This window comes from Crinia signifera, chromosome 1 (assembly GCF_055691185.1).
Source record: "Crinia signifera chromosome 1, ASM5569118v1, whole genome shotgun sequence".
NCBI classification, from domain to species: domain Eukaryota; kingdom Metazoa; phylum Chordata; class Amphibia; order Anura; family Myobatrachidae; genus Crinia; species Crinia signifera.
The window spans coordinates 221,661,662-221,674,343 of record NC_139217.1 but is presented as its reverse complement, the minus strand read 5'-3'; the positions used below and the strand labels follow the sequence as shown (position 1 = coordinate 221,674,343).

The 12,682-nt window shown below is 43.2% G+C and overlaps 1 protein-coding gene across 20 annotated transcripts in view; it reads right to left on the bottom strand.

The window, feature by feature from the left end:
* The window catches only part of ADGRL3 (adhesion G protein-coupled receptor L3), a 1,133,398-nt gene that overhangs the window by 922,894 nt on the left and 197,822 nt on the right, over positions 1-12,682 (bottom strand). For 16 of the 20 annotated variants that reach the window (XM_083179292.1, XM_083179295.1, XM_083179293.1 and 13 more), the window contains one exon: positions 3,204-3,218. The exons of the other annotated variants lie outside the window; for them this stretch is intronic. In XM_083179292.1, coding sequence (XP_083035418.1) covers positions 3,204-3,218 — 15 coding nt within the window. The remainder of the gene's footprint in view (positions 1-3,203; positions 3,219-12,682) is intronic. 20 annotated transcript variants of the gene reach the window in all.

Sequence of the window (12,682 nt, the reverse complement as noted above, 5' to 3'; positions counted from 1 at the left end):
AGGGGGTATGGTATAGGGTCTGAAAGACATGGATACATTTGGGGCCAAAGTTCTGAGTGTGTAGCAAGGTTGTTAAATAATGCCAGGACACTCTGTCAAAGGCCTTATCTGCGTCGCAGCTAAGGACAATCATTTGTTTGGACTTGGTGAGGTGAGTTTTGTACATGGCCGCTATTAATGATCTTACATTGTGCACTGAGTGTCGGTTCCTAAGGAATCCTGTATGTTGGGGCAATACAAGGGATGGGAGAATTGATTGGAGACGTGAGGCAATGAGTTTTGTGAAGATCTTTAGGTCTTGGTTAAGCAAGGAGATGGGTCTATACGACGACACTAGTTGGTGATCTTTGTTGGGTTTGGGTATGATAATTATTCTGGCTTCATTAAAGCCGGGGAAGGGGGGGGGCAGGTTGTCCAGTGAGAATGGAGTTATATAATCGAATTAGGTGTGGGGTTACTTGGGACCTAAGTAATTTATAATAGGATGCCGAAAAGCCGCATGGGCCTGGGGTCTTATGTAAAGGCAATGATTTAACAATGTTTTCAACCTCGCCTTCACTGATAGGTGACATTAAAAGTTCTCGGTGTTCAGAAGAGAGCTGGGGTACTTTGGCTGTTTGTATAAAATGTGATATATTGGTTTGGTGTAATGGCGGGGCTTGATATAGGGATTCAAAATAAGAAAGGAATAATTTGGTAATTTGCTCTTGGTCAGTGGTAAAGGCCCCAGTGTTTGATTTTATTGCAGATATGGGTTTGTGACCCATAGCTGCCCTCACTAGATTTGCCAGCAGCCTACCCGGATGGTTGCCCCATCTGAAATAGTTTTTCTAAATTGAATGTTCACGTTGGCTCATTCTGTTGCTATGGCATCATAGGCCGACTTAGTGTCTTTGTATATAGAATGGTTCGTATCAGATGGGGAGGCCGTGGAAACCTCTTTGGAGGCTTTTCTAAGTTTAAGGTGGTGTTTTTTTTCTTTTGGGAAGAGACATAAGCCAAGATATGACCTCGTAGCACGTTTGGAGGCTTGCCAAAACAAGTTGATATCGTCACTATGAATGTTGTTATCATTGGTATAGTTAAATAATGTTTGTGTCAAGTAGTTTTTAAAATCTAGGGAGTTATTAAGATAGTCCGGAAAGCGCCAGTTAAAGGATTGTTTAATAGGATTGTCCAAGGACAATTTCAATATAATAGGTGCGTGGTCAGAGATAAGGATGTTCGAGATGCTAGAATCTTCGACTCTGTGTAGCAGAGAATCATCCAGAAGCCAATAGTCTAACCTAGAAAAGGAAGAGTGAGGGTTGGAAAAGAAGGTGTATTCTCTATCTACTGGATTCAAGAAGTGCCAAGGGTCTATTAAATGTAAGGAGTCAATCAGTAGGGAGAGAGTCGGGGGGATTTGCCTGTTTCCAGAGTGTTTATCTGGGTGGGTTGTAACGTCCAGTAGGGGATCTAAGATTGCGTTAAAGTCGCCACCCATTATTTATGTGTCCTCCGCCCAACCTTGTAAGTTAGTGTAGAGATCTGAGAAAAACATTGTATCCTGTAGGAGCATACACACAAGCCAATGTATACAGTTTGTTTTCAATAGTCACCTTTAGAAAAAGAAACCTCCCATTAGGATCTGCCCATTCCGACACAATGGAATAATTAAGGGATTTCCTAAAAATTATTAAAACTCCCCTAGACTTGGTGAGAAAGGAGGCCGATTTACATTCCCCAATCCATTTGTATCTAAGAATATTTGGGTCTGAGGCCTTCCTGTGGGTCTCCTGGAGAAAGGTGATGTCTGGTCTAAATTTACGTAGGTGGGTCAGAACTGTTTTCCATTTAAGGGGGGTATTAAGGCCCTCAACGTTCCAAGAAACCATGGTAAGGTTGGTTTTCATGTGTGAGTGTGGTTGTGGTGCTATGTTAATAGATTGGGTACTCATCCGATTCCTTCGGCAGGGAAAGCAGCAGCAGAACATTCTGTACAACCTTTTGGCCTAAAAGAAAACATTTTGAGGTGTGAGGTATTCAGGATAGACTGGGAATTAGTGGACATTAATATTATTGATGTTAATAATAGCGTAGTAGCAAAAAAAAAACCCACAAATTCTGCGATTTTAGCAATTTATATGTTTTTAAAAAAAAAAATACAAATCCAAAATAGAAACCACGAAAGACGAAAGGGTGGTGTTTTGAAACAGATCCAGATCCAAAACACGGGCGGAGATACAGACGCAAAACACGAAACACGATAAGAGGCCCTTGCACATACCAAATTTGCATATGGTCTCATGTGAAACCTTTTTAGCCCCTTTCACATTGCAGTTTTAACACGGCATATTGACGATTTTTAACAGCTTTAAAACGGTACCAGCTGCAATATGAAAGCTCCACTATCAATTTACCGGTTACAAAATACAGGTATTTTGAAACGTGTTAAAAGCAGGATCCTACACGTTTCCGAGACATTTTCCCTGCAGTTTGAACAGCTCAGAAAAGATATTTGCTACAAATGATCACCACACTTGATCCCCGCCCACAAGCAGGAAAAAAAACATTTAAAATTACATTGTATGTCTTTCTATGGGGGAAACGGGTTGAATCTGAAGGTACAAAAACAGTATTGAAACTGCAATATACCATTACAACATACAATATGAAAGGGGTTGAACTGGCTTTTGACCAGTTTTAAGACACATTTGCAAAAACGGGTTGAAAGCAGGTTTTTGCAATGTGAAACCAGCTTTTTACTTATTTAATTTAAACCTGCAATTTAAGGCACAATTGAGGAATCATTCCTACTCTCTGAATAAATAGATGCACACATACATGTAGTCTCTTTATTTTTCCCATTTGCTTGACAGTCTCTTATCCTTTTTTCTAACTTACTGTTTCCATTCTGTTCTGTGTGCCACACCACACAAATGTTTTGTAGAAGTAACTAAACAAAAAAATCTTCTAGAGATAGATATGTGCGAATGTTAATAGATTTATTGCAAATTTATTTTAAATTTTTTTGGTGTATTCCCTTAAATATTGTTAAAAGAAGTTACCGATACAATGGCTATTACTTTGAAATGTAACACGAGGTGGGAAATGGTAAGTACAACAATTGTTACTGATTTCCGATAGTGTTATGAAATGTCATTATTAAATGAAATTATTAAGTATTAAACATATTTATACATTTGTGTAATTTAAATTACCTCTTTGTTCCACTTCTACAGATGGAGATGCAAAAAAAAAAAAAAATAGAAAAAAAAGAACAGTTATTATCAAATGACATTTATGGGTAACATATTTACATTCATTCAAAACTTAACTGTATATGTGTAAATAAATGGTGGTGTCACTTTTTTTGCAGCAGTAGCACTTTTTCGAAGAACTCAAGTCTAATTTTATAATTTTATAATATTATTAACATATCTGGAAAAGTGATATGCCTTTAAACATCTCAGCTTATTGCGAGCACTTCAGAAATCTAAATGACAATGTCCATTCTTTCTGACAAAATCCTTCTTAGATGGACAAAACCATGTGCACTGCGGGTGGGGCAGATGTAACTTGTGCAGAGAGAATTAGATTTGGGTGGGGTTTTTCTTCAAAGTGAGATCTATATTGAAGTGTAAAATCATGCAGTCAGTATTTTCCCTGCACAGAAACAAAATAACTCACCCAAATCTAATTCTCTCTGCACATGTTACATCTGCCCCCCTGCAGTGCACATGGTTTTGTCCATCTAAGAAGGATTTTGTCAGAAAGAATGAACTAGAATAAACCCCAATGTCTGCTCAAATACAAAATTGTAGAGCTTTTATTTACAGTAGTTCTTTGGAAATGTGCCCTAAATGCTGCTGTCATCGTTTTAAAAAAAACATAAATTGAGTTGTTTGCATTTATAGATATACTTTTATTTTGGATAGCTTAAATGCTGAGTTCTAAACATGGACCCAAATGATCACTTAACAGTTATGCATACAAGACTGGTAGATATACAGGTTGAGTATCCCTTATCCAAAATGCCCGGCGCTAGAATAATTTTGGATAACGGATTATTCCGTTAAATGTATATTTAGGTATCTTGTATTTATGTTGTACAAACACAACAAACATGAAATATACACAAATATATTTTATTTGTGCATAAGCAAGGTTTCAAAACATGAAACAAAATTTGTGTACTATCTCAGGCTCTGATTTTGAATGCCAAGCAATCATTTTCTTGCACATATTTAGTGCCAGTTACTTATTATGCACCAAGTAGTGCTGTTGCAGATGTCCCCAGTAGGTTTTTAGCAAGAATTTTTTTTCTTCACTTTCTGCAATGTATGGTTTTCGGAATAATTGGGATAATGGATATTTGGATAAGGGATACTCAAACTGTATTTACAACTTAAAAATTAAACAACTAAAAGCAACATTGTTGGCATAGATATTATTACACATACAGTAGCAAATACTGAGCATAAAATCTACAAATGTACTTGCCAAGCTACAAAATGACCCCACCTCTCACAGCACAGTGCTGTGAATTGAGATTATGATTACACTGCATACTTGCCTACCTGACCCTCTCCATGAGGGAGAAAATGCTCTGGTCCTGGACTTTCCTGGTAATGTATGATTGCCATCACCTGTAGTGAAACATATTTCTTATTAATTAACTAGCTGCACACAGGTGATGGCAATCGTACATTTCCAGGGAAGTCCAAGAACAGAGGATTTTCTCCCTCAAGGAGCGGCTCAGGTAGGGAAGTATAGATACACTGTTTGCAGTGAATTTTTTAATATTGCTACACCCAGACAATTTCAAACAGGGTTTCCCTGCTCTCCAGCAAGTCAAGGAGAACTTGTAGATATTTGGGAGCCTCCCAGACATTCTGCATAGGGCTTGATTAAAGGTTTCAGGTGCCCTTAAGTTACATGGTCAAATTGGCTCAGCCACCTGGCAGTAACCTTACTAACTTTACCCCAACATTACATTTAGATGGGTGATATTAAAGAAGCATGGAATCAAGGCCTTAATATTATCAAAAAATGCACTGAAAGAATCGGAGAACGATTTCAAGCAATAACAATCATATTTGAGCAAACCCAATAAACCGATATTTGTTATTCCACTATATTGCGTGAAATAAAAAATAAATAACAATAATACAATATTCATACAATGTAATAGGATGAGACAATCAGAAAGTGAGAGATTTGGTAAGAAATCTCCATTTTTATTTTAAAGCAGCAATCCTTTGGGTGCCGGACGGCTCCCCGAGAGTCGGGATTCCGACAGTCAATACTCCGACGTCGGAATCCCGACTGCTCCCTCGTGGGGGTCCACGACCCCCATAGAGGGAGAATAAAATAAAATGTGCCCGCAAGGGGCTTCATTGCGCTCCCCACGCTGTGCAGTCGGGTAATTATACCACACTCCAATCATTTACACTTCAAAATCAAACTGGTTTTGCAGTGTGTATGATTGCCACTTTAAAAAAAATGCAGATATTCACCCCATATATGCAAAATAATAAACAACAAAAAATAAATAATATTTTCTATGCAGTTGTGTAAATTGGGCAAATTCAGTTATTGGATAAAATGTAATTCTTTCTTACAGGGAGATTTATCAAACATTCTCCAGAACACAAGTGATGTAACACATATTTCTGGACATAAAAACAGAGACATTAGAAGGCTGTTGTTTCCAGACAGCAGCTCTGAATAGGAAATACTGACCTACTCCATTGCTCCAGGTTTTTCTTAATGCACCCGTCAAAGAAATATGGATCTTTGCTGTTCACTCACAAAAAGGGGGCATTGTCACAACATTCAAGTATTTTAGTGATACCTGCTTGTGACATCCTGCTGGTTCTGCTCTGTCTCATGCTGCTGACAGCTCAGTGTTAGTTTAAACACTGCAGGCTGATTACAGCACCTGGGTGAGTCCATGCTGCCAGGCAGTTCTGTGTAACCTGACCATTGCTTATTGATTAAAGCACCTGAGTGAGAGACATACTTAGCCCTCATTGATTGAGGCACCTGTGAGAATCCAGTTCCTTGTGCTTCCTATAAAAGGCAGCATCTGGCAGACAGACTCTGCCAGAGTATAGGTTCACTAACCTGCTCCAGCGTTCCCAGTGCTTGGTCTGATACCCTGTGTTTCCAGTGTATGATTCCAGCTATTCTCCTGTCTATTCTCCTGCCTGATCCTCCAATACTGTGTCTAGTGATTTCCAGTGTATGACCTCGGCTATCCTGGTGACTATTCTACGGTCGGCTCCCTGTGTACTGCATTCATGACATCCTGTGTATGACCTTGGCTTGTCCTGTGACCATTCTCCTGCCTGCTCCCTGTGTACTGCATCCTGTGACTCCCAGTGTATGACCCGGCTAGTACTTGGACTCTTGCTCAAGCCTGCTCTTTCATTACCTGTATCTGTCTGCAAGTTCCTGACCCGGCTAGTCTGACCATGAGCATTCCAGAGCTTACCATGCCTTACGCCCAGTGTCCCAGCACCATGTGGGAAACCTGATCAGGGGACTGCGACCGGCGTTCCGAGTGCAGCGAAGCCCAAATCCTGCTTGGAGGGGTCACTGGCGAAAACCACTGATATGGTTAGACTCCACACCCCTGAGTCAGGTCAAGCCAATTCCGGTCTGGTATTCACCCTTCCGAGTTTAAACCATGACAGGCATGTCCTCAGCAAAATGAAGATATGGCTATGTGAGAAGGCTGTGGGACCCGCCTCTACACAGCAATCTCTTCATTTTGTGTTATTTATTTTGTGAGATGGCTGTCTCACCTGGTACCTAATTAGGGTGGAATACACAACTCATGGAATTTATTATACAAAATGCCTGCACCAACACTACATTGTGCCTACTGTGCTCTCAAGGCTTTCTTTTTTGTCTATGTGATTTTACTATTACTGTACTACCCCTGGAGTCCTGTTGGAGAAAGTGCGCTATAAAAAATAAAACTTACTTACATTCCCCAAAAATGGGACTGTACCAGTTAGGAGGTATAGATCTGATAGAAGTGAAGCTGAATGATATTGAGTTAACTATGTTTAAGCTGTATTGCTAAAATAAGCCAAGATACATACAGTAAATAACATTCCATGAGCTAAAAGTATTACTTTACATAGGACCACAAGATAATGCTGTGGAATTACCTAGTTAGGAAAGACTTAAACTTAAGTATTGGGCAATTACGAGCAGAAACAAGAGGTCGATCTATAATTTAAATTGGAAAATATAGGGGAAACATTAATGGAGAAGTATTTAGGGATGCTCATTGACAGAAGGTATTATCCTAAGATGGGATATGATTAATATAAAAGAGGGCCAATACAGCAAAATATCTGGCAATCTGTTTACCAAGAGGACACACAGTCACTCCAATAAGGTTAAAGGAAAGGAAGTTTCTCACCCATTAAGGGCAACTAAGATACGGAATACTCACAGACAGTTGTGATGGCAGATTCAATTGATAAGTTTAAAAATGGGTTAGACTGATATTTCCTAGAAAATAGTACCCATTGTTATAATCATTAATTACAATGTACAACGAGATGGCCTCGGCAAATTTTGCATTGACGTATCCAGGAAAATAACTCTTGAAAATTGAATTTTTAACTTCTATTTTTAAACATACAATACAATGTGCAATTCTTAATTAACAATTGGTCAGAGGCAGAGAACTTAATCTTTAAAATGATACCTCACTTGTAGGGAAAAAAAGAATTGTCACCAAAAATCACCTTCTAGAAATAATATAAATGATAGTGGACTTAGATTGCACAGTCAATTTGAGTCATCGGGGACTCATAATTAGAGATGTGCAAGTTTGGATTTACCCGGATCTCAAACGGGATCTTATTGGCTATACAGCTGACACATGTTTTGGAGTAAAAATATGTGACAGCATATAGCCAATAAGATCCCATTTGAGATCCGGGTCAATTTGGGTAAATCCGAACCTGCACATCTCTACTCATAATGGTTATGCAGTAAACACATCTGGGTAAATATACTGCAGGAGTTCAAATATAGGTTGAACTTGATGGACTAATGTCTTTTTTCAACCTTACCAATTATGTTATACCACTTTTACACCAAAATATCGGATTCAACCCGTTATTTGGAACACAGTTCCAATACGGGTCAGATCCAGGATATGAACTGTTTACACTGTAGTGCTAAGCCAGGATATTCCAAGGCTGGCACCGTTCACATTGTTCAGGGGACGGTCCTTGAAGATGAAATAATCGCTGCATTGGGGCAAGCCCAGCACCAAGGAAAGGCTTGACCCCAGTCTCCATGCACCCCCTTGCCCCAGTCCATGAGGTGAATGGATGCTGCACACAGTCATCCATTCACCTCCTTCCTTGTTCTGCTGCTGTCTTCACTATACAGCAGAAAACAGCGGAGGCTGTGTGTGCCTCCCCGACCAACCTCCATACTGACCGCAGGACAATGTGGTCAGGAGTTTGGGCTCCCTCATTGGTGTAAATGGGAACTGAGTTGTATGACCTGGCATGCTCATTTACACTGCCCCACCACACGGTGTACAACACCGCTGTAGCACTGGGAAGCACTTGGAAACTGCTGAGGATAACTACAGAACTAGAATACACTTGAAGATAACTGTGGTACTTGAAGCAGCCTGTGTATAACTAAGGCTCACTGGAATACACTTGAGGATAACTGTGGTACTTGGAGCCAACTGTGTATAACTGAGGCACTTAGTAACAGCTGAGGTTAGCTGCAGCACTGGGAAACAACTGTGTATAACTGAGGCACTTGGATACAGCTTGAGAATAACAGGCACGAGGCACTTGGAAACAACTTAGGGTACTTGTGTATTATCACGGCGCCCATTGCATCGCATACCAAAAGTCATGCGATGGTATGCGATGCGATATCACGCGATGTTGTACAATGTCATACAATTTTAAAATTGTATGATATTGTATATGGCATACAATGCGATGCGATGTGATTAAAAACTGTATAAGCACCCTAATGGGTACTTACAATGTTAAATGCACCACCACGCCACCCCCCACTATAAACGTGAACCCGAAGCGCAGCGAGCCCGCGAGGGGCGGCGGTACGTGTCCTACGACCTTTTCATACCCCCACTATCCACGTCGGCGTGGAGTTGAGTTCATAAAGTGTGGCGAGCGCAGTGAGCCACCGAGCCCGAAGCGTGGCAAACGCCCCACGAGGGGACGCAGATACCTGTGAAGCCCGCGAGGGGACGCGGATACCTGTGAAGGTATCCGCGTCCCCCTCGCCACGCTTCGGGCTCGGTGGCTCGCTGCGCTCACCACACTTTGTAAAATCAACTCCGTGCTGACGTGGATAGTGGGGGTATGAAAAGATCGTAGGATGCGTACCACCACCCCTCGCGGGAAAACATTGCGCGATCAACATCGGGGGCGCCGTGATAATACACAAGTACCCAACTTAGAATAACTGCAGCACTTGTATACAGCTTAAGAGTAACTGAGGCATGAGGCACTTGGAAATAACTTAGAATAACTGTGGTACTTGAATACAACTTGAGAATCACTATGGCACTTGTATATAACTTAGAGTTGCTGTGGCACTTGGATACAACTTAGAATCACAGCCACATACACGCAGCAGGTCTGCCCCTCCATAACACTGTGCTTACAATGGCTGCCTCCGCTGTCGCACCACGATGCCCGGATCTTGCCTCCTGTGTGCACCTGCTCCCCGGCATCCCGGCCACACCACGCGGCCTGCATGCGAACACTACCTGCGGTAAGCCTGTGTGCGCTGACACCTTGGAGAGTAATAAAGTGAAGAGGGATAATGTACCAGCCTATCAGCTCCTGTCATGATATACTGTAGGCTGTGTTTAGCAAATGGCAGTTAGGAGCACCTTGGTTGGTAGTGTATTACTCTTCAAGGCTTACTACATCTGCCCCTCTGTGTTGAGGTAACTGATGCTACTGCATAAATATTGCATTCTGCCCTGATGGGGGTGAACTATGCAGAACCTGCTTACCTTTTTCGAAGCTGCGGAGTTCTCAACAATGTCCCAGAAGTAAAGTTGGGTGCACGATTCCCGGCACTGCCGATATTGTTAACTATATTGGTGGTGCCCCGGGAATCACAAAATAGTGCATACCTATATCATTAACAATATTGGTCAGTGATGTACGTGCAGTTGTTGACTGGATAGTCAACATTGAGCTGCATGTACAGACAACAGGGGGTCATTAATGATGCGTGGGAGCGTGCATTGTTAAGGACATTGAGCAATTTGCACCATTAACAATATCATCCATATTGGTCATGATATATCACCTACAGCTTAATCGGCTTAATTTAAGAGAAAGGCAGAGTTCCTATTTGGAAAAAACGTTGGGTAAGGATCACTTAAGGTGAGGGCAAAGATGACAAAGTGTGTGTATAGAAATTCACCTTTCCTGCATTTTGTTCTTCTATCTGAGAATGGCTCCCTCGGGGTTGGGCTGGTATTATGCAGTAGGAATCCGGACTTGGCCGCATATTTTTCGCCAAAGAGCTGGGATCAGGTTCTTTGGCTTCTCTAACCCAGCCACCTAAGCCAGTTCTTCCAGCTGTGGCTCCCCTGTAGACATTGACAGTAATTTTGTGATTGCAGATCTAATGGGAGGGAGAGAAGCTGCTTGTAGCAGTTCTCCTGTATTGAACGGCGGAACTTGCAAATGGTGGAACGGATGCAAATATATACTCTGGGTTTCCAACTCCACCCTATGGGGAGAAGTAGTGGGTGACAGTGGAATAGGCAGGTGGCATATGGATGAGGATGACAGAGAGAGTGGTTGACAGGGAGAAAGTGGGTGATGGAGGTAGTGAATGACAGGGAGGGAGAGGCAGGATAGGCAGGCGGTATGTGGATGAGGGTGATAGAGATAGTGGGTGACAGGGAGATAGTAGGTGACAGATAGTGGGTGGTGTAGGTAGAGAAAGGGAGATAGTGGGTGACAGGGAGAGAGAGGGTGATAGGGAGAGGGAGTGTGACGGAGAGAGAGGGTGACAGAGATAGTGGGTGACAGCAGAATAGACAGGTTTCATATGGAGTAGGGTGACAGATAGTGGGAGACAGCGATAGTGGGTGAAACAGAAAAAATTAGTGATGGAGATATTGGGTGACACTGAGATGGTGGGAAACAGGGAGAGATTAGGCGAGTGGGGGGCTTTGGATGAAAGCTGTGAGATAGCTACAGGCTGCCTATGATAATCAGAAGTTTACTTACAACTAAGGCAGGGTGAGGTTTGCTGGCTCTCTGCAGGCAGGGGCAATGCCCAACTGTTCTTTATCTGCCTGGCCACAATCATCATCACTGACAGCACCGCCTCCCCTCTGGAATCACCCAGCAAGTCCCCAGCAGTTTTGTAAGAAGTAGAGGGGAGGAACCGAGGTATGAGGATCCGACATCCCCACTATGTGTAGTCACTGCCCCTGCACTGGCTCCTCCAATATGTGATACACACCCTGCAAAGCCTGGAGTGGTGAGTCACTCCAGTGAGTGATGATCAGTCCCACAGAATGAGGATGCTCACTGCAGCTTCCCCTGCAGCCTTGCTCTCAGTGTGGACGGAGGCAGCTCAGCGTGTTATGCAAAGTCAAAAAAGAACACCTGACAGGCTGGGGGGTTTCCAGGAACTCAGGCACCCACCCCCCCCCCACACCCTCACTCACTCACTCAGCTGTCCGGTGCCAGGGTTGCTGGATGCGGAAGGAGCCCAAGCCGGTCTCCAGCAGCTCAGTGTAGAGCTCCAGGGCAGTGAGCAGCAGCTGATCCCGCAGCAGCTGCACCGCCACCACATCCAATGGTTCCCGGCCCACCGCTGGGGCACATGGCCGCCTCTGGCTGCAGCAGCTGATTCCTCTTTGACAGGTAGCAGGCGGCGAACTGGTGACTAGGGAGGGCATTTAATGGTGAAACATCTTCCACCTTATCCACGTCCTCTTCAAAGTCACTGAGAAATGGGTTCACACTGCTGCTGCTGGAACAGGGGTGGCCAGGGGGAGAAAAAGCAGCTGCTGGGACCAGGAGGGTAGGGAAAGCAGCTACAGCAGCTGGGAGTGACGGGGGAAAGCTGCCACAAAGGAGGGGGGGCAGTTACAGCGTATGCCGCTGATGGAGCTGCAGCCACGGGTGTCACTGGTGTAGCTGTCACTTGTCCCCCTGATGGAGCTGCCACAGGTCCCCTGCTCCAGAGGGCAGGGGACCTGCAGTAGCTTACCCAGGGGGACCAGCAGTGCACCTCCCTCAGAGGGACCCACAGCGGCTGCTCAAAAGTGGGACCGAGGACTGTGGGTGTTCGGCCAGGTGGTGATTACCTGATTGCTAGGCTGCAAACATATGCAGCCTAGCAAACAGGTCTGAATCAGGCCCTTAGTTCTAGGGCATCCAGAAAAAAAGACAATACTGTAGGTGGCACTCTTCATACTGTATTTGAAGTGCAACAGTGTACAAGTTGCCATACTATGATTTCGACATTTCAAGGCATGGACATTTAGGACATGTGGCAAGTGAAATGTGTAACACAAAAATACAGTGCCTGTGCAGATAGAAACAGGTGATCCCTCTCCCTTACAAACACACACACACACACCACTCTGTGTTCCCTCAGTGCCTACACACATTATTCCCTTCTGCTC